Genomic DNA, 26876 nt, shown 5'->3' with positions numbered 1-26876 from the left:
CCCGTACCAGCCTCCCCGGACAGGCGCCGGAATGCGGCGACTAGGGGCTTTTCACAGTAACTTAATTGAAGCCTACTCGTGACAATCGATTTTCATTTCATTTCATTTTATGAGCTCCCACAATCTATCATTCGATCCGGTCAACAAATGTGTGTGGAGAATGGCAAAGGCAGCACGAGCCCCTGCCATGTTCACAGTTGGAGACTATGAAAATAGGATCAGCGCAGTAGGAGACTTCTGTTCGACCCTCGAGCCATTAGTCGGGACAAACAAGTTAGGGAAGTCCTGCAGTGACACAAAGCAGCATTCGCACAGCACAAACACGACTGTGGCAAGATCGTTGGCTTGGTGAATATTACAGGTCCCGACCCCAGACCCCAAAAGCAGTATGGTTCTCCCGGGTACAGGAATTCAGGGAGCTAGGGTGGAAACTTAGATCCAGGACAGAGTTATTATCTATGAGTTGATACCCGTGCCACCTGCGAGCGAGACGAGGAATAGGGAGAGAGAGAGCAGAGGGTGAAATCTCAAAAGTTCCGATCAGTAGCCTCCACGAACAATGCACCAATTTGGCCTGTCAGGAAACCCAATGGATCATGGCGACTGACCATTGATTATTGGGCACTAAACAAAGTAACCCCAGTAGAGGCCCCCACCGTAGCCACGAGTCCCGAGACCATGCTCAAACAGGGACTACAGTCAAAAAAAAATTCAGTTTTGGACATTAGCAACAGCTTTTGACTCCATAGTTAGGGGGATAGATAGGAGATTCTGTGGGAACGAGAGAGACTCGCGGTTGGTGTGTTGCCTCCCAGGTGCTAGGGTCCGCGATGTCTCGGATCGTGTTTTCGGGATCCTTAAGGGGGAGGAGGAGCAGCCCCAAGTCGTGGTCCACATAGGTACCAACGATCTAGGTAGGAAAAGGGATAGGGATGTACGGCAGGAATTCAGGGAGCTAGGGTGGAAACGTAGATCTAGGACAAACAGAGTTATTATCTATGGGTTGTTACCCGTGCCACGTGCTAGCGAGACAAGGAATAGGGAAAGAGAGCAGTTGAATACGTGGCTACAGGGATGGTGCAGGAGAGAGGGTTTGAGATTCCTGGATAATTGGGGCTCATTCTCGGGTAGGTGGGACCTCTACAAATGGGATGGTCTACACCTGGACCAGAGGGGTACTAATATCCTGGGGGGGAAATTTGCTAATGCTCTTCAGGAGGGTTTAAACTAGTTCAGAAGGGGATTGGGAACCTGAATTGTAGCTCCAGTATACAGGAGGTTGACAGTAGTGAGGTCATGAGTATGGTTTCAAGGTCACAGGAGTGTACCGGCAGGTTTAAAGTGTGTCTACTTCAATGCCAGGAGCATCCGGAATAAGGTGGGTGAACTTGCGGCATGGGTTGGTACCTGGGACTTCGATGTTGTGGCCATTTCGGAGACATGGATAGAGCAGGGAGAGGAATGGTTGTTGCAGGTGCCGGGGTTTAGATATTTAGGTAAGCTCAGGAAAGGTGGTAAAAGAGGGGGAGGGGTGGCATTGTTAGTCAAGGACAGTATTACGGTGGCAGAAAGGACGTTTGATGAGGACTCGTCTACTGAGGTAGTATGGGCTGAGGTTAGAAACAGGAAAGGAGGGGTCACCCTGTTAGGGGTTTTCTATAGGCCTCCGAAAAGTTCCAGAGATGTAGAGGAAAGGATTGCAAAGATGATTCTGGATAGGAGCGAAAGTAACAGGGTAGTTGTTATGGGGGACTTTAACTTTCCAAATATTGACTCTAAACGCTATAGTTCGAGTACTTTAGATGGGTCCATTTTTGTCCAATGTGTGCAGGAGGGTTTCCTGATGCAGTATGTAGATAGGCCAACGAGAGGCGAGGCCATACTGGATTTGGTACTAGGTAATGAACCAGGACAGGTGTTAGATTTGGAGGTAGGTGGGCACCTTGGTGATAGTGACCACAATTCGATTACGTTTACTTTAGTGATGGAAAGGGATAGGTATATACTGCAGGGCAAGAGTTATATCTGGGGAAAGGCAATTATGATGCGATGAGGCAAGACTTGGGATGCATCGGATGGGGAGGGAAACTGCAAGGGATGGGCACAATGGAAATGTGGAGCTTATTCAAGGAACAGCTACTGCGTGTCCTTGATAAGTATGTACCTGTCAGGCAGGGAGGAAGTGGTCGAGCGAGGGAACCGTGATTTACTAAAGTAGTTGAAACACTTGTCAAGAGGAAGAAGGAGGCTTATGTAACGATGAGACGTGAAGGTTCAGTTAGGGTGCTTGAGAGTTACAAGTTAGCCAGGAAGGACCTAAAGAGAGAGCTAAGAAGAGCCAGGAGGGGACATGAGAAGTCTTTGGCAGGTAGGATCAAGGATAACCCTAAAGCTTTCTATTGATATGTCAGGAATAAAAGAATGACTAGGGTCAGAGTAGGGCCAGTCAAGGACAGTAGTGGGAAGTTGTGCATGGAGTCCGAGGAGATAGGAGAGGTGCTAAATGAATATTTTTTGTCAGTATTCACACAGGAAAAAGACAAAGTTGTTGAGGAGAATACTGAGATACAGGCTACTGGACTAGAAGGGCTTGAGGTTCATAAGGAGGAGGTGTTAGCAATTCTGGAAAGAGTGAAAATAGATAAGTCCCCTTGGCCGGATGGGATTTATCCTAGGATTCTCTGGGAAGCTAGGGAGGAGATTGCTGAGCCTTTGGCTTTGATCTTTAAGTCATCTTTGTCTACAGGAATAGTGCCAGAAGACTGGAGGATAGCAAATGTTGTCCCCTTGTTCAAGAAGAGGAGGAGAGACAACCCCGGTAACTATAGACCAGTGAGCCATACTTCTGTTGTGGGCAAAGTCTTGGAAAGGTTTATAAGAGATCGGATGTATAATCATCTGGAAAGGAATAATTTGATTAGAGATAGTCAACACGGTTTTGTGAAGGGTAGGTCGTGCCTCACAAACCTTATTGAGTTCTTTGAGAAGGTGACCAAACAGGTGGATGAGGGTAAAGCAGTTGATGTGGTGTATATGGATTTCAGTAAAGTGTTTGATAAGGTTCCCCACGGTAGGCTATTGTAGAAAATATGGAGGCATGGGATTCAGGGTGATTTAACAGTTTGGATCAGAAATTGGCTATCTGGAAGAAGACAAAGGGTGGTGGTTGATGGGAAATGTTCAGACTGGAGTCCAGTTACTAGTGGTGTACCACAAGGATCTGATTTGGGGCCACAGCTGTTTGTCATTTTTATAAATGACCTGGAGGAGGGCGTAGAAGGATGGGTGAGTAAATTTGTAGATGACGCTAAAGTCGGTGGAGTTGTGGACAGTGCGAAAGGGTGTTACAAGTTACCGAAGGACATAGATAAGCTGCAGAGCTGGGCTGAGAGGGGGCAAATGGAGTTTAATGCAGAAAAGTGTGAGGTGATTCATTTTGGAAGGAATAACAGGAAGACAGAGTACTGGGCTAATGGTAAGATTCTTGGTAGTGTGGATGAGCAGAGAGATCTCGGTGTCCATTTACAGAGATTCCTGAAAGTTACCACTCAGGTTGAGAGGGTTGTTAAGAAGGCGTACGGTGTGTTAGCTTTTATTGGTCGAGGGATTGAGTTTCGGAGCCATGAGGTCATGTTGCAGCTGTACAAAATTCTGGTGCGGCCGCATTTGGAGTATTGCGTGCAATTCTGGTCGCTGCATTATAGGAAGGATGTGGAAGCATTAGAACATAGAACATAGAACAGTACAGCACAGAACAGGCCCTTCGGCCCTCAATGTTGTGCCGAGCCATGATCACCCTACTCAAACCCACGTATCCACCCTATACCCGTAACCCAACAACCCCCCCCCCCCCCAACCTTACTTTTATTAGGACACTACGGGCAATTTAGCATGGCCAATCCACCTAACCCGCACATCTTTGGACTGTGGGAGGAAACCGGAGCACCCGGAGGAAACCCACGCACACAGGAGGAGGACGTGCAGACTCCACACAGACAGTGACCCAGCCGGGAATCGAACCTGGGACCCTGGAGCTGTGACGCATTTATGCTAACCACCATGCTACCCTGCTGCCCATTGGAAAGGGTGCAGAGGAGATTTACCAGGATGTTGCCTGGTATGGAGGGAAGATCTTATGAGGAAAGGCTGAGGGACTTGAGGCTGTTTTCGTTAGAGAGAAGAAGGTTAAGAGGTGATTTAATAGAGGCATACAAGGTGATCAGAGGATTAGATAGGGTGGACAGTGAGACCCTTTTTCCTCGGATGGTGATGTCTAGCACGAGGGGACATAGCTTTAAATTGAGGCGCGATAGATATAGGACAGATGTCAGAGGTAGGTTCTTAGCTCACTGAGCTAAATCGCTGGCTTTTAAAGCAGACCAAGCAGGCTAGCAGCACGGTTTGATTCCCGTACCAGCCTCCCCGGACAGGTGCCGGAATGTGGCGACTAGGGGCTTTTCACAGTAACTTCATTGAAGCCTACTCGTGACAATAAGCGATTTTCATTTCATTTCATTCCATTTACTCGGAAAGTAGTAAGGGCGTGGAATGCCCTGCAACAGTAGTGGACTCGCCAACACTAAGGGCATTCAAATGGTCATTGGATAGACATATGGATGACAAGGAAATAGTGTAGATGGGCTTTAGAGGGGTTTCACAGGTCGGCGCAACATCGAGGGCCGAAGGGCCTGTACTGCGCTGTAATGTTCTATATTCTTTTGGTCCATTCCATTGGATAAAGCGTGCCAATACAAATTTGCATTCACATTCCAGGGACAGCAATATACATGGACGTGCCTTCTACAAGGCTTCCACAACTCCCCCTCCATTTTCCGCTGCCAGCTGGCAAATGGTTTAGCACAATTTTCCCGACCCGATTTTCTGGTCCAATATGTAGATGACTTGCTTCTGCAGACAGACACAAAGAAAGAGCACATTTTGCTTCTCGACAAACTATTAGGACTCCGACAACAAATTGGCTGGAAAGTGAATCCCAAGAAGGCCCAGATTTTACAGGAAAAAGTGATTTACTTAGGTACAGTAATCACGCATGGTAAACGCGAGATCGAGGAGAAAAGAATCGACTCGATCATCAAATTACCCCTGCCCCATAATGTCACAGCCCTCCTGTCATTTCTAGGACTGGTTGGCTACTGTAGAAACCACATTGACGGTTTCGCTGCAAAGGCAGCGCCCCAAACCGACCTTCTCAAGAAGCAAGAACCTTGGGAATGACTTCCACAGCACACGGATGCCGTGGATGCATTAAAAAGAGCCCTCAGCACAGCCCCCGTGTTACAGGTCACAGATCCACTCCCCGTATGCAATTGAAGTTGCAAGCACCGACCGAACCCTTTCGGCCGTGCTCCTCCAAGAACGACATGATGGTTTAGGCCCCGTGGCATACGCCTCGCGTGTATTTGACCCAGTCGAGCAAGGATTTTCTGCCTGCGAAAGGCACCAGCTCGCAGATTTTTGGGCAGTACAATACTTTGCCTACATTACAGGACTCAACCCCATCACCATTCTAACTGAACACACCCCAACATAACTCCTACTTGATGGTAGACTTAAGGATGGGACAGTCAGCCAAATCTGCGCAGCCCGTTGGACCCTTCTCTTACAGGGACGGGACATAACAGTTAAGAGGACAAAGACCCACACTTTCCTCGCTGACAGTTTACAATATGCAGGCACCCCACATGAGTGTGAGATAATAACCACTAAGCACAATACAGGACCCTTTATACTGAAGTCAGCTCCCCCGAAAACCAGGTACTACACCCCAGAGACCCCAGCCCACAGACACATGGGCACCCCTTAGAATCTATGTGGATGGCTCCTCCACAATATTAAACGGTGAAAGGATTACTGGTTGCGGTATTTATGTAGAGGACGCGCTGGGACTCGCGTTAGAAGAGATTTTGTTAAAATTGCCAGGACATTTAGGCTCGCAGGCAGCAGAACTGGCAGCCATAGCGTACATTGTAGACCGACCCGACCCGTTCCCGTCCCCAGCCGACATATATTCCGACAGTCTATATGTCTGTAATAGTTTAGAATATATGGAATTATCAAGGTCTGTAGCCATCATCGTCCCCCCCCCCCCCCCCCCCCCCCCCCCCCGTAACGTTAAGGCAGACTACGGTCACTTTTGGAACCCCCCCCAGAGTGACCCAGTATACACGGTTCAGGTCTCACAGACCAACATTCAGGACCTAGCACAGGCCCAAAAGGAAGATGAGAAGTTTAGGGAAGTTTTAAAAGGGAACTTCCCAGCCCCTTATGATAAGTATAAATATGGGTTACCCACACATGACGGTGTTATTTTAAAAGACTGAATTTATGTAGTCCCCAGCCAGGACAGGAATCAGATTATTTGCGAATTCCATGACAACCATGGACATCAAGGCATAGAAGCCACCCTAACCCACCTCAGACCTCTCTGCTGGTGGCCTGATTTAATGACCGATGTGACTCACTTCATCGAGAATTGCTTGATCTGTGCCCAGAACAATCCGGAAAGATACGCAAGAAATGGTCAGCTTCGTCACACCCGCCCCGTTAATGGACCCTGGACGAATTTCCAAATCGTTTATATAGGACCCCTACCCCCCTGATGAAATGGTTTCCAGTATGTGTTGGTGGTCATCGACACCTTCACAAAATGGGTGGAAGCTTTTCCATCCAGAACATAAACAGCCAAAACGACAGCTAAAATCCTCACTCAGCACATCTTTACAAGGTGGGGACTTCCCCGCAGTATAGAGTCCGATCAAGGCTTCCATTTTACAGGATGAGTGATGAAAAACGTCCTTAGAATTTTTGGCATGAAACAAAAATTCCAGATCACATACCACCCCCAGTCAAGCGGCATAGTAGAAAGAATGAACAGAACTTTAAAAGCGACCCTCAGAAAAATGGTGCAACAACGCAACAGCACCTGGGACACAGTTCTTTCATTTGCATTAATGTTCATACGAAACACGGTATCCACGTCCACAGGATACACCCCCCCCACACCCTCATGACTAGACGCCCCATGAAAGGGACAGAATATTTATTAGGACTGGATTTGGCCAGCCCTGCAGTCACTGCCCTCATGCATGAGAAAGTAGTCCAACAGATTATAGAAAATGTAAAGGCTGTCCAGCTCGCAGCAGCTGTTAGGCTTGGGACCCGCAAGAAGCAAACCAAAGTTTGCTTTGATAAGAATTTAAAGTAGGGCAGCAAGTCATGCTAGCCCTATACAACCCCAGTTCATTCCTTTCCCCCAAATTTGCCGGACCGTACTCCATCTCTGACAAAGTCAGCCCCTCTGTATACAAAATCACATGTCCCAATGGCAAGTCTGCATGGTTCCATATAAACCAGCTTAAGGCTTATGGCTCGCAGAACAACCATTCACACCACATCTCGCTCGCAGCAGCAGATGAGCATGCCCCGCTCACGAACGACCTTTTTCTCCCCTCTCTCAACCTGTCTAGCCCATCCTCAGACACGACTTCGACTCCACCCCCAGAGGCACGACTCCGCCACTCCCTTCCCCCAACTGATAGCGATAGCCCCAGCACACCACGCTATGATTAAATCCCTGCACCAGGCCCCACTCCCAGCGACTCCGAACATGATTCCAGCGACCCCTTTGAGATAACGTACATTAAAGCCCCTGATCCAGACCCACCGCCCGACGATTATGGATTGCCCCCGAGCAGCTCCAACCTCGATACAAAATACTGGCACCGAGACAATTCGTCCAGGCTCATCCGGAATGATGAGATGGACCCCAATTCGCCCCAAGCAGCTTTGGCATGACTACTCCAGTCAAGAGTATGGCAACCGGGAGAAGATGATGACTTAGAGTCTGACTCCTACCAAACTAATCCCTTTGCGACTCTGTTTGCTTTAGAGCACTGAGGTGTCCAGATGATGGTAAAAAGGAACCAATGGAGATTTACAGTGTCCTTTCTGATGGAACGTGCACAATTTTGTTATGTTAGTTGGAAGTTTTAAATGTTTGTTACTGTCAATGTTGAATGTTGTTTGTTCAGTTAATGTTTTCATGGCCCCACGCCACCACTCCTTTAAAGCCCACTGGCAGTTAGAGGAACAATTTTGTCTGTAGACAACCGTTCATAACTGCTCTTCTGCTTCGAAGGCAGGAGATAGCATAAATGCAACCCTCACGGCGACCACACTCTTACCATTCTTGTCCGGTCACTCAGGCCGGCAGTGGAGTAATGGCACTGGTCCCCACCCTGCCTGAGGACCCCCTGGTCAGCTACGCTCGAGTAGAGCACATACGGCACAGGTCCTACCCGGGAATTCCACCCATTCTTACCCACCGCGGCCCATACGCACCCCATTCTGGCGCTTTTAGTTCAAAGTCTTCTGTTTGTTTATGGCGACCCTTAGGTTGCTTCCAAATACTATTTACATCCTCGAATACTGGAATGGCAGATCGCACAGGCTGCGAGACGGCTCGCACTGTCAGTTTTTTCTCTGATGTCTTGTCCCAAAGATTTAGTTTAAACAAAGAAAAAATGAGGGAGTCACAGATGGTGACCAATTAAAACAGGTAATTGGCAATAAAAGGACAGACAGACAGACATACGAGATCTTAAACAAGATAATAATAGAAATTATGCTTGTGTCCACAGAACTCCGGAACCACAGAAACCTCAAGAAGAAGAAAGAAAGAAAAGATGAAGACAACCATCATACTCTACAGTTGGATCTTAGCGGGATCCCTCCAGTTGCGCGCGGACGCTACCCCCCTGACCCCTACCACGCAGGCCGTGAATGTTTCCCACCCCTGCCATACGCTGTACCTCGAGATACACCGACCTGGAGTGACAAGTTCATAACTTGGTATTCCCTATCTTAGGTTGTGGAATCACTATTAGCAATTGCGATACTCTGCAGTGTTGTTCAGATCCTAAGACTCAGAAAATGGCAGAGGAAAGCCTCCCGCACTCCGGTATACACATTCAGATCCCCTATTTTCGGACTTCAAGAACCCCCCCCCCAGCCCCTTTAAGTGAATTAAAGTGCATCTGTTGTTTTTGTGTGTGTTTGTTCGTTCTAAGAAAATAAATGTAAAACTCTGTGCTTGACTGCCAAGCCAGTGTTGCTGCTCTTGTACAGTTTAAAATGTTGTAAATTCTTTTGATTGATTGAGAATAGTTTAGTTAAGGACAGTTAGAAGTTCCAGTTTTTATTTTGTAATGCATGCCTGAATGTCATAGCGCCCTGTAGAATTTTATAATGATGTATGTACATAAGGTAATTTAGGTAAAAGTTTCAATTCATAGGACAGAGTAGTGTCGGGCCTGTCCTTACTTATGGGTGCCCGTCTTAGGAGGCGAACGAAGAAGATGCAGTAATTTGATCCTTCACGCTTCGCATTGAGGATCGCAAGGAGGGAGTGTAGCCATCTGGGATGGCCACTTCCAAAATACAAAATGGATGATCGTAATGACTGGAGGGAAATATGGACAATGTTAAGAAAGCAAGCAGACACAGAGCCTGCATGCGTATTGAGAAGGCAACTCCTAGACGAGACTGAAACTGTAGGTCAGTTAACATATTGATGGCCCATCTCCGGAAACAAAGGAAAGACACTCAAGCAACCGATCTAGCTCCAGACACCCCGGCGCCAGTTCCCCAAACGGAAAGCGTAAATAAAGCAAGGCCAACGGCCACCTCGGACACGCCCAGCCATCAGGGCACCCACCCCTTTATTGGTCAAGATCAATCCGAGTGATCAAGATACGGCCCAATTAATTGGGGCCAAAAGCGCGCGAAGCCACTTTGGGTATAAGAAGAAGCCCCCAAGAGAGAATCGCTCTCTTGGACTCAGCTCTCGAAGCGGAGAGACCCATCCACCAGCTGCACCAGAAGTAAGTAAGTCCAAGGTCAATGCTCGTTATCAGACGGACGACCTTGGCTGTTCTCCTGTTACCTCTTCGAACCCAACAGCCTCAGATCCGAACAACGGCCGTTGTTCCTCTGACTGAGTGGGCACCCGGAGTTAAGTATAGGCGTAGCGTTAGAGTTTGTTTAGTTTGTGGTATTTTGTGCATGAGTAGATACTACTGTGTGTAAATAAATAGTATTGACTTTGAACTCACTAACTGGTGCATTGGTTCTTTGATCAGTATTCGGGTTTGAACTTTGTGGCGGTATCGAAAGGTACCTGGCGACTCTAGAGCAAACATAATTAGGATTAAGGAAGGCGACCATATTGACTGCCATATTTATAACCAGATAAATATAGCAACAGCTGTCTCACAGAACCTTACAATCAGTGTTTCAGGCACTACCATCACTACCCCTGAGTGTGTCCATTTCCAATGGCAGGACAGACCTACCTGAGATGGCAGCCCAGTAGTATACAGTAGGGAGGGAGTTGTCCACGAAGTGCTCAACATTGACTCCAGACCACATGAAGTCTTATAGTATCAGATCAAACATCAACAAGAAGCATGTTGATTTCCACCTGCTGCCTTCCCTCAACTGATGAATCAGTACTCCTCCACATTGAACACTACTTGGAAGAAGCATTGAGGGTGGCAAGGGTATAGAATGTAATCTGTATGTGGGATGACACTGTACATTACCAGGAGTGACTTGGTAGCACCATTACTGATAGAGCTGGCTGAGTCCTGAAGGACATTGCTGCCTGATTGGGTCTGCAGTAGGTGATGAGGGAATGAAAAACCCACTAGATGTAGAACTCCCTATTAGCGCTAAGGGTGTGCCTGTACCAGATGGACTGTGGTTCAGGAAGGCTGCTCACTACAACCTTCTTGAGGGCAGTTGGAGATGGGGAGCAAATGTTGGCATTGCCAGTGACACCACAATCCCATGAAAGAATAAAACAAAATTGCCCTCTAGTTCTGGATTCTCCAGCCAGGGAAAACAGCCTCTGAGCATATAAGGTAAGTTTGTTTTGTGTGCTGCTGAACGTATTTAATGTGCTATTGATGATCCTTTATAAGGAATGTAGAATGAGGAGACATACTTAAAAATAAAAATTTAGAGTACCCAATTCTTTCTTTCTTTCCAATTAGGGGCCAATTTAGCGTGGCCAATCCACCTACCCTGCATATCCTTTTAGGTTGTGGGGCCCATGCAGACACGGGGAGAATGTGCACACTTCACATAGACAGTGACCTGGGGCTGGGATCGCGCCGTGACATTGTATGTACTAAAAGTAATGAAACTTGGTTCAAACTTGTGACATATCAATTAGCTTTGATTTTGAACAATAAAATGTCAACTCAATTATGCAGGAAGAATTTGTAATTTTTAAATAGTTGACTTATGTTATTGCATATTGTGTAGAATTAATTAGAGTTTTTTATTGAACATCATTCTTGTTTCCTTAGAGCTAATATGTCAAGGCCTACGAGTGTGTCCCCACGACCTGGGAGTGCCCAGTCAAGTCAAGCTGCCTCGAAAGCCAAAGGATTTAAGGATATCCGGATTGATGAAGAAGTTAAAATTGCAGTGAACATTGCCTTAGAGAGGTTCCGTTACAGTGATCAAAAAGGTGGATGCAATAACACTGCTTTTGTTGCTGAAAATTTCTTTTTAGTTTCATTTGGACAAATATGGATTAATGAATGAAGGAAAGCTAGCATGGATTTGTTTAATGCAAATTGTGCTTGATTGTGTTTTTTGATGAGGTAACAGAGAAAGTTGATAAATACAATGTGCTTGATGTGTTGTACATGGACTTCCACAAGGCATTTGAGAAGTGTCACATTATTTGCCAGTAAAGTTGAAGCCCAGGGAGTAAAAGGGACCGTGGCAGTACGGATACTATGATGGCTGAGTGGAGTAGTGGTGCACCATTGTTTTTCAGACTGGAAGAAAATATACAGAATGGTTCCCTACGTGTTGGTATTAGGACCACTTCTTTACTTTTCTTGATCTATGTTAATGACCTAGACTTGGTTGTCCAAAGTTTGCAAATGACTCAAAACCTGGTAGTGCTGTGAACCATGAGAAAGACAGTGAGAAACTTCCAGAAGACATAGGCTGATGGACATGTAGCAGGGCTATGAGGAAAGAGTGGGGGAACAGAACCAGCTGAATTTCTCTTGCAGAGAGCTGGCATGGATGTGACAGACTGATTGGACTCCTTTGATCTTTAATGATTTGAAATGGTTGTTAAGTAATGTTTTTGATTATATGTTGTCTGATTAAAATAAAATAATTTATAAACTAACCTATATTTAAGTTATTGTGATATATTTTGCTTAGACCATGTGTGTTACAAAATAAGTTTCCTTATCATTTTTGGAACTATTATTAAGCAAAAACTTGAATTTGTTTAGTCCTGTTTATGACCTTGGGATATCCCAAATGCTTTATAATCAATGGATTCATAATGCAGTAAGTGTTATTAGGCAGACAAACATGGTAGTTAGTTATGTACTGCAAGTTCCTACGAACAATGTTAATGAATAGGCATTTAACCTGCTCTTGTGTTGATTTGAGAGAAGAATGTTGGCCAGTGCACTAGGAGAATGCCCTCCATTTTCAACATTGCTCGGGGATCTCTTCTGTCTAGTTACGCAGCTTTGGTTTGGTGACCATTGGATCATAAGTCATGGGAGCAGAAGTAGGTAGGCCATTTGACCCATCGAGTCCGCTCTGCCATTCAGTGTGATCATGACTAATCTGATATAATCCTCAACTCCACTTTCCCGCCTAATCCCCACTCTTGATTTTCGTACTGATTAAATATCTATCTCAGCTTTGAAAATACCGAACGACCCAGCCCTCTGAGTTAAAGAATTGCATAGATTCACAACCCTCAGAGGAGAAATTCCTCAACTCAAAGAACAAGGAAAAGTACAGCACAGGAACAGGTCCTTTGGTTTTCCAAGCCTGAGCCAAACGTGCTGCCCGACTAAACTAAAACATTCTACACTTCTAGGTTCGTACCCCTCTTCATGTATTTTTCAAGATGCCTCTTAAACGTCACTATCGTACCAGCTTCTGCTGGTTCTCCTCTCTTGTCTCCTCCCCCCCCCCCCCCCCCCCCCCCCCCCCCCCCCATCCACGGTTCGCCTTTCTTTCCTCCGGTTTAGCTTCCTCCCCCCCCCCCCCCCCCCCCCCGTGGTTCACCTTTCTTTCCTCAGGTTTAGCCGTGCCCCCCTCCTCCCTCCCAGTCTATCTCTCCCTTTCATGCCTTGACTACCTTCCCCTGATTCTTGACTAATTTCCTCTGATGCTTGGCTACCTGGCTATTCTTCCTCTTGTTCGTTGGCCACAAACAGGTCCCGGAACATTTGCGTGAATGGCCCCCACGTTCTGTGGAAGCCGTCGTCTGACCCTCGGATGGTGAATTTGATTTTCTCCATTTGGAGAGATTCCGAGAGGTCGGACAGCCAGTCTGCAGCTCTGGGTGGTGCTGCTGACCGCCAGCCAAACAGGATTCTACTGCGGCCGATCAGGGAGGCAAAGGCAAGGGCGTCCGCCCTCCTCCCCAGGAATAGATCTGACTGGTCCGAGACCCCGACGACCGCCACTTTCGGGCTTGGCTCCACCGTCACCCCCACCACTTTGGACATTGCCTCAAAGAAGGCTGTCCAGTACTCCACAAGTCTGGGGCAAGACCAGAACATGTGGGTGTGGTTGGCCGGGCCTCCTTGGCACCGTTCACATCTATCCTCCACCTCTGGGAAGAACCTACTCATACGGGTTCTTGTTAAGTGGGTTCTATGTACCACTTTTAGCTGCGTCAGGCTGGCCTTTAGTTATCTTTCAAGTAACCGGCTCTGTGCAGGTTAGACAAGGCCTTTGCCTGAATCCCACGTGTGGTGGCTGGAAGTTGTCAGGTACGTCTGGGCTATGGCCCGTCCTTCAGGTAGCGATCACGGGTCCTTGCAGTTGGCTGGTCGATGTGCTGCAGTTGGTGGGGCAGAGGCCGGTCCCAAAAGAGACAGAATGTTGGTCGCGCAGTTCTTATCCTCTGATCTTTTGGGCGGCCCCAACTCAGGATCCAGTGGATCAATAGGATTTCGGTAGCACAAATGGCTAGCACTGTGGCTTCACAGCGCCAGGGTCCCAGGTTTGATTCCCCACTGGGTCACTGTGCGGAGTCTTCACGGTCTCCCTTTGTCTGCGTGGGTTTCCTCCGGGTGCTCCGGTTTCCTCCCATAGTCCAAAGACGTGTAGGTTAGGTGAATTGGCCATGCTAAATTGCCCTTAGTGTCCAAAACGAAGAGGAGGGTTTATTGGGTTATGGGGATAGGATGGAAGTGAGGGCTTGCGTAGGTCGGTGCAGACTTGATAGCCGAATGGCCTCCTTCTGCACTGTATGTTCTATGTTCTAAACAAAAGCAGACGAACAACAAAACAACATTATAAATTACTAACACCACTCCCCTCCCCTGCTCCCCTTATACCACCCACTTCTCCCATCCCGCTGTCCCCATTTTAACCCCCTCCCTCAGCTGATCCCTCAAACCTCCCTAAAGAAATCAATAAATGATTTCCACCTCTGAATGAACCCATTGCCCGACCCCCTCAAGACGAACTTGACCCTTTCCAGCCTCAGGAATTCCCACACCCCCGCTTTCGGCGGCTCCAAGTCCCACCACCTGAGCAAGATCCGTTTTTGAGCTTTCAGGGAGGCAAAGGCCAAAACACTGGCCTCTCGCCTCCTGGAGACCCCATAGAGCTTCGGGCATGCCCAAAACATGTGGACATGGTTTGTTGGGGTTCCCACGCACCTCACACATCTATCTTCTACCCCGAAAATCTTGCTCATCCTCACCACCGTCACGTGTGCCCGGTGGACCACCTTAAATTGTATTAGGCTAAGCCTGGCACATGAAGAGGAGGAATTGACCCTGCTTAGGGCATCTGCCCATAGACCCGCCTCTTTCTCTCCTTCTAGCTCATCCTCCCACTTGTTCTTAAGCTCCTCCACCGAGGTTTCCTCTGCCTCCAACAGCTCCTGGTAAATATCCGACACCTTCCCCTCCCCCACCCAGGTACCAGAAACTACTCTATCCTGCATCCCCTGTGGCGGCAGCAGCTGAAAGACCGGCACCTGCTTTCTCACGAAGTCTCGCACTTGCAAATATCTAAAACCATTCCCTGGCAGCAGTTTAAATTTACCCTCCAGTGCTTTCAAGCTGGGAAGCTCCCATCTATAAACAGAACCCCCATCCTTCTAATTCCTGCCCTCTGCCAGCTCTGGAACCCGCCATCCTGTCTGCCTGGTACAAACCTGTGGTTGTTACAAATCGGGGTCCAGACCGACACACCCTTCACCTTATACCTCCTCCATTGCCCCCAGATCCTCAGTGCCGCCACTACTACCGGACTTGTGGAGTATCGTGCCGGCGAGAACGGCAGAGGTACCGTTACCAGTGCTCCCTGACTGGTGCCTTTACATGACGCCACCTCCAACCGCTCCCATGCGGACCCCTCCCCCATTACCCACTTCCTAATCATGGCTATGTTAGCCGCCCAGTAGTAGTTGCAGAGGTTCGGCAGCGCCAGCCCACACTCCCCCCGACTACGATCCAACCACATTTTCTTCACCCGAGGGGTTTTATTCGCCCAAACAAAGCCCGAGATGATCTTGTTCACCCGCTTGAAAAAGGCCTTTGGGATGAAGATGGGGAAGCCCTGAAAGACAAACAGAAATCTGGGGAGGACCGTCATTTTCACGGTCTGTACCCTCCCCGCCAGTGACAACGGGAGCATGTCCCACCTCTTAAAGTCCCCTTCCATTTGCTCTTCCAACCAGGATAGATTAAGCTTATGCAGTGCCTCCCATTTCCGAGCCACCTGGATTCCCAGATAGTGAAAGCTTTCCACTACCATTCTAAGCGGCAGCTCTCCCAGTCTCTCCTCCTGCCCTCTGGCCTGAATCATGAACATCTCGCTCTTCCCCATGTTCAATTTATACCACGTAAAATTGCCAAATTCCCCCAAGATCCGCATAACCTCCCCCATCCCCTCCATGGATGGGGTCCAAAATGTACAAAAGCAAATCACCGCGTAGAACGAGACCCAGTGCTCCACCCCCCCCTCCCCACCCCCCCCGCCCAGAACCAGCCCCTGCCAGTTCCTCAAAGCTTGTAGCGCCATGGCCAGTGGCTCCATAGCTAGAGCAATAACGGGGAGAGGGGGCACCCTTGCTTCGTCCCTCGACGTAATTTAAAATACCCCAATCTCAGCCGGTGTGTACGCACTCTCGCTACAGGTGCCTGGTAGAGTAACACCGCACCCAGCCAAACCCAAATCTTCCCAGCACCTCCTACAGGTGCTCCCACTCCACCTGATCAAAAGCCTTCTCCGCATCCATCGCTACCACCACCTCTGCCTCTCCTCTTTCTGAGGGCATCATAATAACATTTAAAAGCCTCCGAACGTTGGCCTTAAGTTGCCTGCTCTTAACAAATCTTGTCTGTTATTCCTCTATCAACCCCGGGATATTTTAGCCAACAGCTTGGCATCCTCATTCAAAAGTGAGATCGGCCTATATGACCCACACTGCTCAGGATCCTTCTCCCGTTTAAGAATAAGTGAAATCGAGTCTGCGACATTGTTGGGGAAGGACTCCCTTCTCTCTACCCTCATTAAATGTCCTCACCAGCAGCGGCCTCAACAACTCTGAGAACCTCTCATAAAATTCTACCGGGTAGCCGTCCGGCCCCGGAGCTTTGCCCGACTGCATGTCCTCCAGCCCCTTGATAACTTCCTCAATCTCAATTGGGGCCCCAGCTCCTCCACCAGGTCCTCCACCCTCGGAAATCTCAACTGATCTAGAAATTGCCTCATCTCCTCCACTCCAGCCTGGGGTTCCGACAATTGCAGAGGCTGACACTCCTGCAATTCTGCCCTCTGGGTCCCCTGACCAGCCTCAGCTGCAGATTCACCTTGCCGTTCTTGACCACTTTCCAAACCAGAAGATTCTATCCTAAGGGGAGTGACTGCCCATTGAAACAAAGCATCCAGGTAACCCTCGCCCTCCCTGATGTGTTACAGTATCTTCAGCTCTGCCTCCAACTCAATGACTCTGAACCGAAGCTCCTCAAGCCGTAGTAACTTACTCAGCTGTGCTTGCCCTGGATGATACCAGTATTGATGAGCTGCCACATGATGCATCCTTGACACACCACCTGTCATGACGTATTAATGAGCTTTAACTGATGGCTTAACTATTTTATTTAATTATTTATTTTCCTTTAGATGTTAATCTTATCACAAACTTCAATACAAATTTAAACCTTTGGAAAATAGACCGGGACAACTTACTGATATTCACCACCTCCCCTTTAGACCAGCAGAATCCAAGTACTGCCCTCTACTCCTTACTGAACTCCCATTTCTCACAAACTTCCACACTCTGTCCGAAGCCACACTCAGTGTTAACACTCTTGCCTGAGTCTGAAGGTTGTGTGGATTCAAGTCAAATTGGAAGACAGAGCTCATAGCTATAAGATATTGGAAACTCACTGTTTAGTCCAGAAGACTGTAAAGTGTCTAATAAGAAGGTGAGGTTCTGTTCCTCCAGCTTATGTCGCGATGGGCAGCATGGAGCACAGTGGTTAGCACTGTGGCTTCACAGCACCAGGGTCCCTTGTTCGATTCCCCACTGGGTCACTGTGCGGAGACTGCACGTTTTCCCAGTGTCTGCATGAGTTTCCTCTGGTTTCTTCCCACAGTCCAAAGACGTGCAGGCTAGGTCGATTGGACGTGCTAAATTGCCCTTTGTGTCCAAAGGGCACTGTACTGTACTGAAACATTCCTTCAGTGCAACATTGAGGCATCAAGCTTAAATAGTTTGTTCAAAGGGCAGCACGGTGGTGTGGTGGGTGGTTAGCACTGCTGCCTACGGCACTGAGGACCTGGATTAGATCCCGGCCCCAGGTCACTGTCCGTGTGGAATTTCCACATTCTCCCGTGTCTGTGTGGGTTTCACCCCCACAACCCAAAGATGTGCAGGTTAGGCCAATTGGCCACGTTAAATTGCCCCTTAATTGGAAAAAAATAATTGGATACTCTAAATTTATTTTAAAAAGGTTTGTTTAAACCTAATGAGTTTAAACGCCAAATTTGCAATTAATGGTGAAACATTCCCCCCTCGATCATTTTCATTAATACACCCTGGAATTAAAAAACAATCTTAAAAAGCAATGGACCTTCCCAACAAGAATGTTTACTATGCAAGGACAATGGCTTCCACACACGGGGCATTTGTTGTCCACAAAAGAAATGAAGCCAAAGCAAAACTCTGAAATGACTTCCAAGTTGGTCATCATATCTTGAGATTCAAATGAGGAACTACTAGAACTTTGGGCCTCCAAACTGTGAAGATATCTTCACCATTAAATAGGATTATTGCCCAAGTATCAATTTTACTTTCCAAACTCATTCCAAAATTCCTTCACTTTTCTCGCATTTTCTTTTAGGTTCATTTATTGTTCACCATTTTCCAGTTAAGAGCAGCTAACCTGCAATTGTCCATACCAATAGGATAGCACCGTGGTTAGCACAGTTGCTTCACAGCTCCAGGGTCCCTGGTTCGATTCCTGGCTTGGACCACTGTCTGTGCAGACACGTTCTCCCCGTGTCTGCGTGGGTTTCCTCTGGGTGCTCCCGTTTCCTCCCACAGTCCAAAGATGTGCAGGTTAGGTGGATTGGCCATGCTAAATTTCCCTTAGTGTCCAAATAGATTAGGTGGTGTTACTGGGTTGCGGGGATGGGGTGGAGGCGTGGGCTTGGGTCGGGTGCTCTTTCCAGGGGCCAGAGCAGACTCAATGGGCCGGATGGCCTCCTTCTGCACGGTAAATTCTATGATTCAATAATGGCGTGTAACAGCCCCCATCCTCCACTCCCAATAATGCATGCAGATGAGTTGTCTAGATGGATTTGTAGTGATTTTCTACTTCTTCATGGCTATTTGTGTTTGTGACGATCCAGTGAGCCATCGGTAATCAAAACTGGCTGCATCATAAAAGCACTGCGTCGTTTTCTGGCAAACCAATGTACGCAAGACATGACATGTACTAATGCGCGTTATAAATCTGATGAGAAACTAAAAAGTAAAAGGTCTCTTGAAGATTAGTGGCGATTTTGCCTCAGTTCTCACAGACAGGTGTGATATTGGGAATACAAAGATAAGCAAGTGTAGCAATTAAAAAGGATAATTATAAATAAAAAAGATTACTGAGGGAAACCAAGGTGGAAACGGCAGTGCATGTGACCATAATCTTGCAAATACCTCCAGAAATTGTGCCAGAGGCATGCATGGTCGCCAGTGTACTATGTGTTTCAGCAGTCAGTTAAGTGCGTAGCTGTAGATTGAAGAGCCTAATACCAGTAGCAAGCAAACTTCTAGGGGTCATGATACGGTTAAAATTAATGCTCATAATATGGATTAATGAAGAACAGCCAGTTCAGATTTATAAAAGGTAAGGCGTGTGTGACAAGTAGACAGAACAAAAATATTGAGTTTCTAGATGAAAGGCCATGACTTGAAACATTAGCTGTTCTCTCTCCACAAATGCTGCCAAGGCATGAGTATTTCCAACATTTTCTCTTTAATTAAAACAATGGAGTATGTTCCGAAGGTCAGGATGAATTAATAAAAATGACTGAGAGAATGTTTAACCATTAATTGCAAGTTTGGAGTTTTAACAGTATGCAGTAATGTATCTTGCTAATGCAGTAATGTATCTTACTGTGATTCAATGTACTAAAAGAATTTCAAATTGTGAAAACTAGATAAAATATTACATAAATTACATTTGCACCATGTACAACTGATCTTTTTTTTTCTAGAAATGGAATTTCCGTCTTCCTTGACTAGTACAGAAAGGGCATTTATCCATCGCCTTGCCCAGTCCCTTGGCTTGATCTCTAAAAGCAAAGGGTGAGTTGCTAAGTGTTGGTACATGTTTGATACTTACACGCTGTAGCAGTTGTAGTAAATCGCTAGTAGTTTTAGAGTAGTTTGTACAGGGCAGTCCTGGAACCTAAGCAGAGTACAGTTGAAATGCTTTTATATTTAAATATACATTCAAAGTTACATATTTAATCATTTAAATTTTCTTTCTTTTCTGCTATTTTATACCAAAGGTGAAAAAGACATGTGAAAATCAATCAACTACTGTTCAAAGATGCCATGTTTCATGTACAAAATAATTGGAAAGATGGTTGGCAACTTATAGCTCCAACAGGCTGAATAAATTCCCCAAAATGAACTCAAAAGTAACCGATTTACTACTTGAAAATCAAACACTTTGTCAGCAAAAAACAAATTAAATTGTTGCTCAATGAACTCACGACTATACGCCAACATGTTCCAATAAAACTGATATTTTTTCAAGAGTTAATTACGTTTATCTCTGTGCATAGGAAATAACTTTTTAGTTAAAGCCCCCGATTATGTCCCCGAAGGTGGCACATTAACCTGCCTTGTGCTGAGAGCATTCCAAGGCTTTCATTTTGATTGACCATTGCATTTTCTGCTGCAAATTTCCTATTAAACTTAATATACCACTACCACATGATTCCATTCTACTTGCCTCAATATAGTCATTGATATTCTGCAGTGTTATCCTGCCCTCAGTCATTTCTGGTTTTCTTTAATCTCCATTCTTTGAGTCTGACTGGTACTTTTTCAGATTGCCTCTTATCAATGTTATCTTTATGAATGGAATCAGCTTCCATATTTGTACTTTTGACAATTCAACGGTACTGCACTGTCATTGCTTTCACGTCAGACATGCAGCTGTTCTGGACTTCAAGTTGGATCAGAGGTTCCCTATCTAAGGCTAAAACAAAGCCGCCGTCTTATTTAAAAAGAAATGTATTTATTGATTTTCATATTTTATGGAATGTAATTCTGCTATCGTTGACATAGCCAAAGTTTGTGCATGGACATAGTTCTTTCTGGGAGGGGGGGGTGGTTGAACCCCCCCAAACAGAGTGAGACAAGTGTAATCTCTCTCTCTCTCGCTCTCTCTCGCTCTCTCTCGCTCTCTCTCGCTCTCTCTCGCTCTCTCTCGCTCTCTCTCGCTCTCTCTCGCTCTCTCTCGCTCTCTCGCTCTCTCTCGCTCTCTCTCGCTCTCTCTCGCTCTCTCTCGCTCTCTCTCGCTCTCTCTCGCTCTCTCTCGCTCTCTCTCGCTCTCTCTCGCTCTCTCTCGCTCTCTCTCGCTCTCTCTCGCTCTCTCTCGCTCTCTCTCGCTCTCTCTCGCTCTCTCTCCCCCTCTCTCCCCCTCTCTCCCCCTCTCTCCCCCTCTCTCTCCCTCTCTCTTGACCTATTCATTTGGGTTCTGTTGGGTGCACTCATGCACCACCTTTAGTTGCATTTGGCTTAGCCCTCAGTCCCCTTTCCCTAAGTCACATGCGTCCAGCATAGTGTCATAGATTTTTACAGCATGGAAACCGACTCTTCGACCCAGCTTGTCCATGCCTTCCAGTTTCTATCATTTTTAAAAAAAAATTTAGATTACCCAATTATTTTTTCCAATTAAGGGGCAATTTAGCGTGGCCAGTCCACCTACTCTACACATTTTTGGGTTGTGGGGGCGAAACCCACGCAAACACGGGGAGAATGTGCAAACTCCACACGGACAGTGACCCAGAGCTGGGATCGAACCTGGGACCTCAGCGCCGTGAGGCGGTTGTGCTAACCACTAGGCCACCGTGCTGCCCTCAGTTTCTATCATTAAACCCTGTACCAAGCCCACACCGCTCCACTACCTCTATGAAGTACTTCCACGCGACTCTGTTAAAGGCCGTTTCTGCATCCAGCGAGATGATTTCTTCTGGTGTTCTCTTTCTGGGTGGGGTCATTATCACGTTTAACAAGCCCCTGATGTTCGATGTTAGCTACCTACCCTTGATGAAGCCCATCTGGTCTTCTGTGATCACTTCTGGTACGCAGTTCTCCAGATGCCAAGCCAGGATTTTGGCTAGGATTTTCGCGATTTACATTTAGTAGCGAGATGGGTCTGTAGGATTTGGACTCACTAGGTTCTTTGTCGTCTTGGGTATCAGCGAGATTGAGGCTTGTGCAAGTGTTGGTGGCAGAGTGTCCCTTACTAGCAAGTCCGCGAAAATCCCCCGCAAGTGCAGGGCCAGTACTGCCGCAAATGTTTTGTATAAGTTTGCCAGGAATCCATGTGGTCTAGCGCCTTCCCCGCCTGTATGGAGTTAATGCTCTCCATGACTTCCCCAGTTCTAGAGGTGCTTCCAGACCCTTCTGCTACCCTCCCCCGCGACTGGCATGCCCAGTCCATTGAGAAGCTGTTTCATCCCCGAGTGCCCTTCAGAGGGGTTTGGAAGGTATAAAGCCCCCGGCAGAAGGCCTCAAATGTTTTGTTGACCTTTTCTGGTTTGGCTATCAGCCTGCTGTTATTGTCCCTGATCTGCGCTATTTCCCTAGTGGCTGTTTGCTTTCTCAGCTGGTGAGCCAGTAGCCGGCTGGTTTTGTCTCAGTGTTTGGCAGAGCTGGTACTTGGCTTTCCTAGTGGAGAGGAGATCAAGAATCCATTTGTAGCGGTTGGGGTCTTGGAGTGCCGCTGGTCCACCTCCAGTATCGATATGATCTGCTGTTTTCTAGCCACCCTCTCCTCCTTGTCTCAGCGTGCTTTAAAAACGATAATTTCTCCCCTGATCACAGCCTTCAGCACCTCACAGAACGTGGAGGGTGAGGCCTCCCCAGTCTGGTCATTGGTAATGTACCCATCTGTGGCTTGTGATATTCTTTCATAAAAGGCCTTAATCGGCCCGAGGGGCCATATCCACCCTCAATGGGGGCACTGGGAACAGCCTGTCTCCAACCTCAGATCCATGTAGTGTGGAACGTGGTCGGAGATTACAGTTGTAGAATATTTTGCTCTTACTAATCCTGGAAGCACTGATTTCCCCACTGCCAGAAGTCATTGGGTATATACATTGTGTACCTGGGAGAAAAAAAGAGAACTCCTCACCCCGCCTGGGAGCGTGAACCTCTACCGGTCCACTGCACCCATTTGTTTAATGAAGGTGTCTGGTTCCTTCGCCATGTTTGAGGATTTCCTGAATTTGGGGTTCGATCTGACAGTCCGTGGGTCCTTAACACAGTTAAAGTTTCCCCCATTTACGAACTTCACGTCATCCCAGTACACATTGATCAAGACAGCGGGTGCCCCTTCGAGGGCAATGTTGACCATGACGCACCGTCCCCATGGGTTCGTAACTGTCTTCGTTGCTGAGAACACCATCCTCTGATTGACTAGTATGGCTATCCCCCTAACTCGTCTCCCGTAGCATGAATGGTAGCTCTGTCCCACCCTGCCCTTTCTTACCCATAGTCGGTCCTTTTCCCTCGGGTGTGTTTCTTGGAGGAAGACTATGTTAGCTTTCATACCTTTTCAGGTGGGCAAAGACTCTGGATTTTTTTGCTGGTCCGTTAAGCCCCCTGAAGCTCCAGCTGACTATTCTGATGGGGTTTCTGTCCCCCCTCCCCACTTGCGGGATCAACCATACTTACTTTGAGGATGCGCCCCTGTACTCCGAGGGTTTCCCTATGTTAAGAGACCATCCAAAATGGTCATGGTCACTGTGCTTGCCATGAGACTGGGATCCTGCGCTTCAGGGTTTCCGTTTGTCCAAGGGGCACCCAACATTGCCTTCACCTATGTTTCACCATGTGGTTGAGCCCCTGCACTCTGGGATTCCCGTTTTTGGGGGGATCGTCCAAACTGGCTGTTTGGGGTGCCTTTGTGTTCATTGCTACCATGTGTGATCTGTCATAGCCGGCCCAGAGCATCCCCCTCCCTTTTCGGTGATGTTTCACCAGGCGCGGTCTCCTCAGTGGGAGATGCGCCATGGCTCCCCCTCACTTCTACCTCCCGCTGCTAGCTTTCCCGTTAGTGTGGTGGCCTCCCTCCTGGGGTCAGCCTCGGCTCTCTTTCACCTGCGACCTGTCTTCTCCCTCTTCCTTCTCCTCGCCCCCTTCTGCAACCTGCTGTTCTCACCCCAACCTATTTAAGCTGTAGCTCCCACATTCAGATCGAGGCAATGCAGTCCCGCGCAAATCGTCTTTTAAAGTCTGTTTGCCAGGGTATCTGCTTCATCTTTGGCTTTGTTACTGTCTTCCCAGCCCGTGTTCATGGATGAATTCGTCCGCATCCGCAGGTGCAATGAAATACTGTTCCCTGCCCTGGAAGGTGACCCATAGTTTGGCTGGGTACAGCATTCCAAACTTCACCCTGATTTTGTACAGAGTTAACTTTGCATAATTAATTTCTGCCTGGGGCGTGGCCAGATCTACCCCAATGTCCTGGTAAACTCTGATCGGGTGCCCTTCCGATTTGCAGTACTTTGCCTGGCCCAATTCAGGATTCTTTCCCGGTCTTGGTAGCGGTGCAGTTTAGCAGTTATGACCCTCGGCTGTTTCCTGACCTGTATAGTTCCTTCGTGAGAAACTCCTTCCACCCACCCACCAGTGATGGGGAGCCCCGTGCAGAGCCTGGTGGTCCTTCTTTGTCGAGTGTAGCTGGGTCCTCATCGCCTTGTGCGTTCACCATCTCCTCTGTTCGCTTCTCTAGGCTGTTGTTGCCTTCATCCTCTTTTCGGACCTTGGAGCTGCTACTGCTAGGCATCGTTAGATCTGCTGTTGTTGGAAGAGGGTGCGTGAATATTTTTCCCAATTCCAGCGGGTTATTTTCGGTTAAAAGTGCCTAAATCCACATCCTCAGGATGAGGGCCACCTTTAGTGTTTCTGCTCAGCATATCCCCGTCACTAGAATCCAAGTCTTCTTATTAGACCTCTGCTTGAAAGTCTGCACCTGGTTTCATTTTCTGGCCATTGTTCCAACTTTGTTCTCGGCAGAATCTGTAGGGGTGAGACCCACGCAGACAGGAGGAGAATGAATTGGTGCGTTTTTAATGGATATTTTTATTAAATTGTCTATTCAAGTGAAACTATGAAAGTCCAAAATTAAGAGAAAGCAAAAGAGTGTGTAATAAGTTGAAGTGCTGGTCATTTTTGCAAGTATTACAGCACATAAAATAACTTACTTTAAATGGGTAGTGAAAAAAATGTTTTTCATATATCAAAGTTCTCTTTTATCCTTTTATGTTTTTGTGCTTTGTATTTTAAAGCTGGGGCTTTTCACAGTAACTTTGTTGCAGTGTTAAAGTAAGCCTACTTGTGACAAGAAAGATTATTATTATTATTAATAAAGTTGTCTGAGAAACCGTCATCAATCCTTTCCTTTCAGAAAAGGGGCACACAGATTTCTTACAATAAAGAAGAAAGATGGATCTGAGATGGCACAGGCTGTCATGACCTGCACACTAACCCATAGTATGAAACACGCCATACGCAATCTAATTCAGCGGTTTCCTGTAACTAATAAAGAGCGCACAGATCTTTTACCCAAAACTGAACGTGGGAATGCCTTAACTGTTGAAGCAGGTATGTGTTGCTGTTTATTTTGGAGGAAGGAAATAACCAGTTTATCTCAGTTTTAATGTTTTTTAAAAATTCCAAAATGAGAGTGCTCACCTTTTGCAGAGTCCAACGCTAGCAGATGGAGATGGGATTACTTACTGGCTAGCTTCTGAAGTTTATGTTGTTGAAAATTTATCGATGGCTATAATATTTAATTACTTAGATTTTCTAATTGTTATTTAAAATAAATGGGGTTACTGCTATTACGATTATTCTGGATTAGAAAAATCATTGTACTCAGCTGTAACTTAAAATCTATTTATAAAATAAAGATTTTGGCAGTTTGTTTATATTTTAGAAATTCACTGATAGATCATTCTGTGCTGCTTTTAGCTTTCAAAACATCAAGTGATGCACACTATTCAGGCAAGTTGCATTTTTTTCGAAAATGCAATAAACTTTGGAAGGTTGTGAAAATGTATTATGTCAATTAGCATTTATTTTGGCATTTTGTAGATTGACAATTTAGTAAACTATTAATGACAGCTTCATAATGATAACTGTTCTAATATTATTGAAATCTGGCAATGGAAATCTAGTTCACCAATGCCTGAAGCAAAACTTTAAAAAAAAATTTTTTTAAATTAAATTTGGGCTTCCCAACTATTTTTTACCAATTAAGGGGCAATTTAGCGTGGCCAATCCATCTACCCTGCGCATCTTTGGATTGTGGGGGGTGAAACCCATGCAAAGACGGGGAGAATGTGCAAACTCCACACGTACAGTGACCCAGAGCCAGTATCGAACCTGGGATCTCGACGCTGTGAGGCAGCAATGCTAACCACTGTGCCACCGTGCTGCCCCTGTCTGAAGCAAAACTTGCATGTATGGCTCCAATAGTTAGTAATCTCTACTTTATTGGTCCTAGGAATTAAAAATATACACAAAACATAATTATTTCAGATTTACAGCATCGGAACAAAAAATGAAAATGCTGCAAAATGCTTGGGTCAGGCAGCATCTGGAGTTAACATTTCAGATTAATGGGTCTGTTCCTTTCTTCACAGTATTTCCAGCATTTTCTATTTGTTATTTAAAAATATTCAGTGGGCTAGACAACTGATACAGAGCAAGGCCAGCAGTGCAGGTTCAATTCCTATATCGGCTAAGGTTATTCATGAAGGCCCGCCTTCTCAACCTTGCCCCTCTCCTGAGGTGTGGTGATTCTCTGGTTAAACCACCACCAGCCAGCTCTCTCCCTCAAAGGGGAAAACTGCCTATGGTCATCTGGGACTATGGCAACCTTATCTTACTTTTATGTATGTAATATATGTATTTATATTTTTTCAGGTTCATTTTGCACAAGTCTATATGCGTTGTAATATTTTGTAAGATGTGTTATTTTTTTCTCATGTTAATTGTCAAGCTCCTTTAGTTGGTTCCA

At 46.6% G+C, this 26876-nt stretch overlaps 1 protein-coding gene across 1 annotated transcript in view; it reads left to right on the top strand.

Annotated features, from left to right (window-relative positions):
• The first annotated feature begins 10919 nt into the window (after positions 1–10919).
• LOC119970452 (3'-5' RNA helicase YTHDC2) overlaps positions 10920–26876 on the top strand; it is a 173096-nt gene continuing 157139 nt past the window's right edge. Inside the window, 4 exon segments of the mRNA XM_038805078.1 lie at positions 10920–10943; positions 11394–11557; positions 19825–19915; positions 25260–25456. Of these exon segments, the coding sequence (XP_038661006.1) occupies positions 11401–11557; positions 19825–19915; positions 25260–25456 (445 nt within the window). The 5' untranslated portion in view covers positions 10920–10943; positions 11394–11400.

Source organism: Scyliorhinus canicula, chromosome 8 (assembly GCF_902713615.1).
Source record: "Scyliorhinus canicula chromosome 8, sScyCan1.1, whole genome shotgun sequence".
Lineage (NCBI taxonomy): Eukaryota > Metazoa > Chordata > Chondrichthyes > Carcharhiniformes > Scyliorhinidae > Scyliorhinus > Scyliorhinus canicula.
The sequence above is the reverse complement of the archived record's forward strand: the minus strand, read 5'-3'. Positions and strand labels throughout refer to the sequence as shown.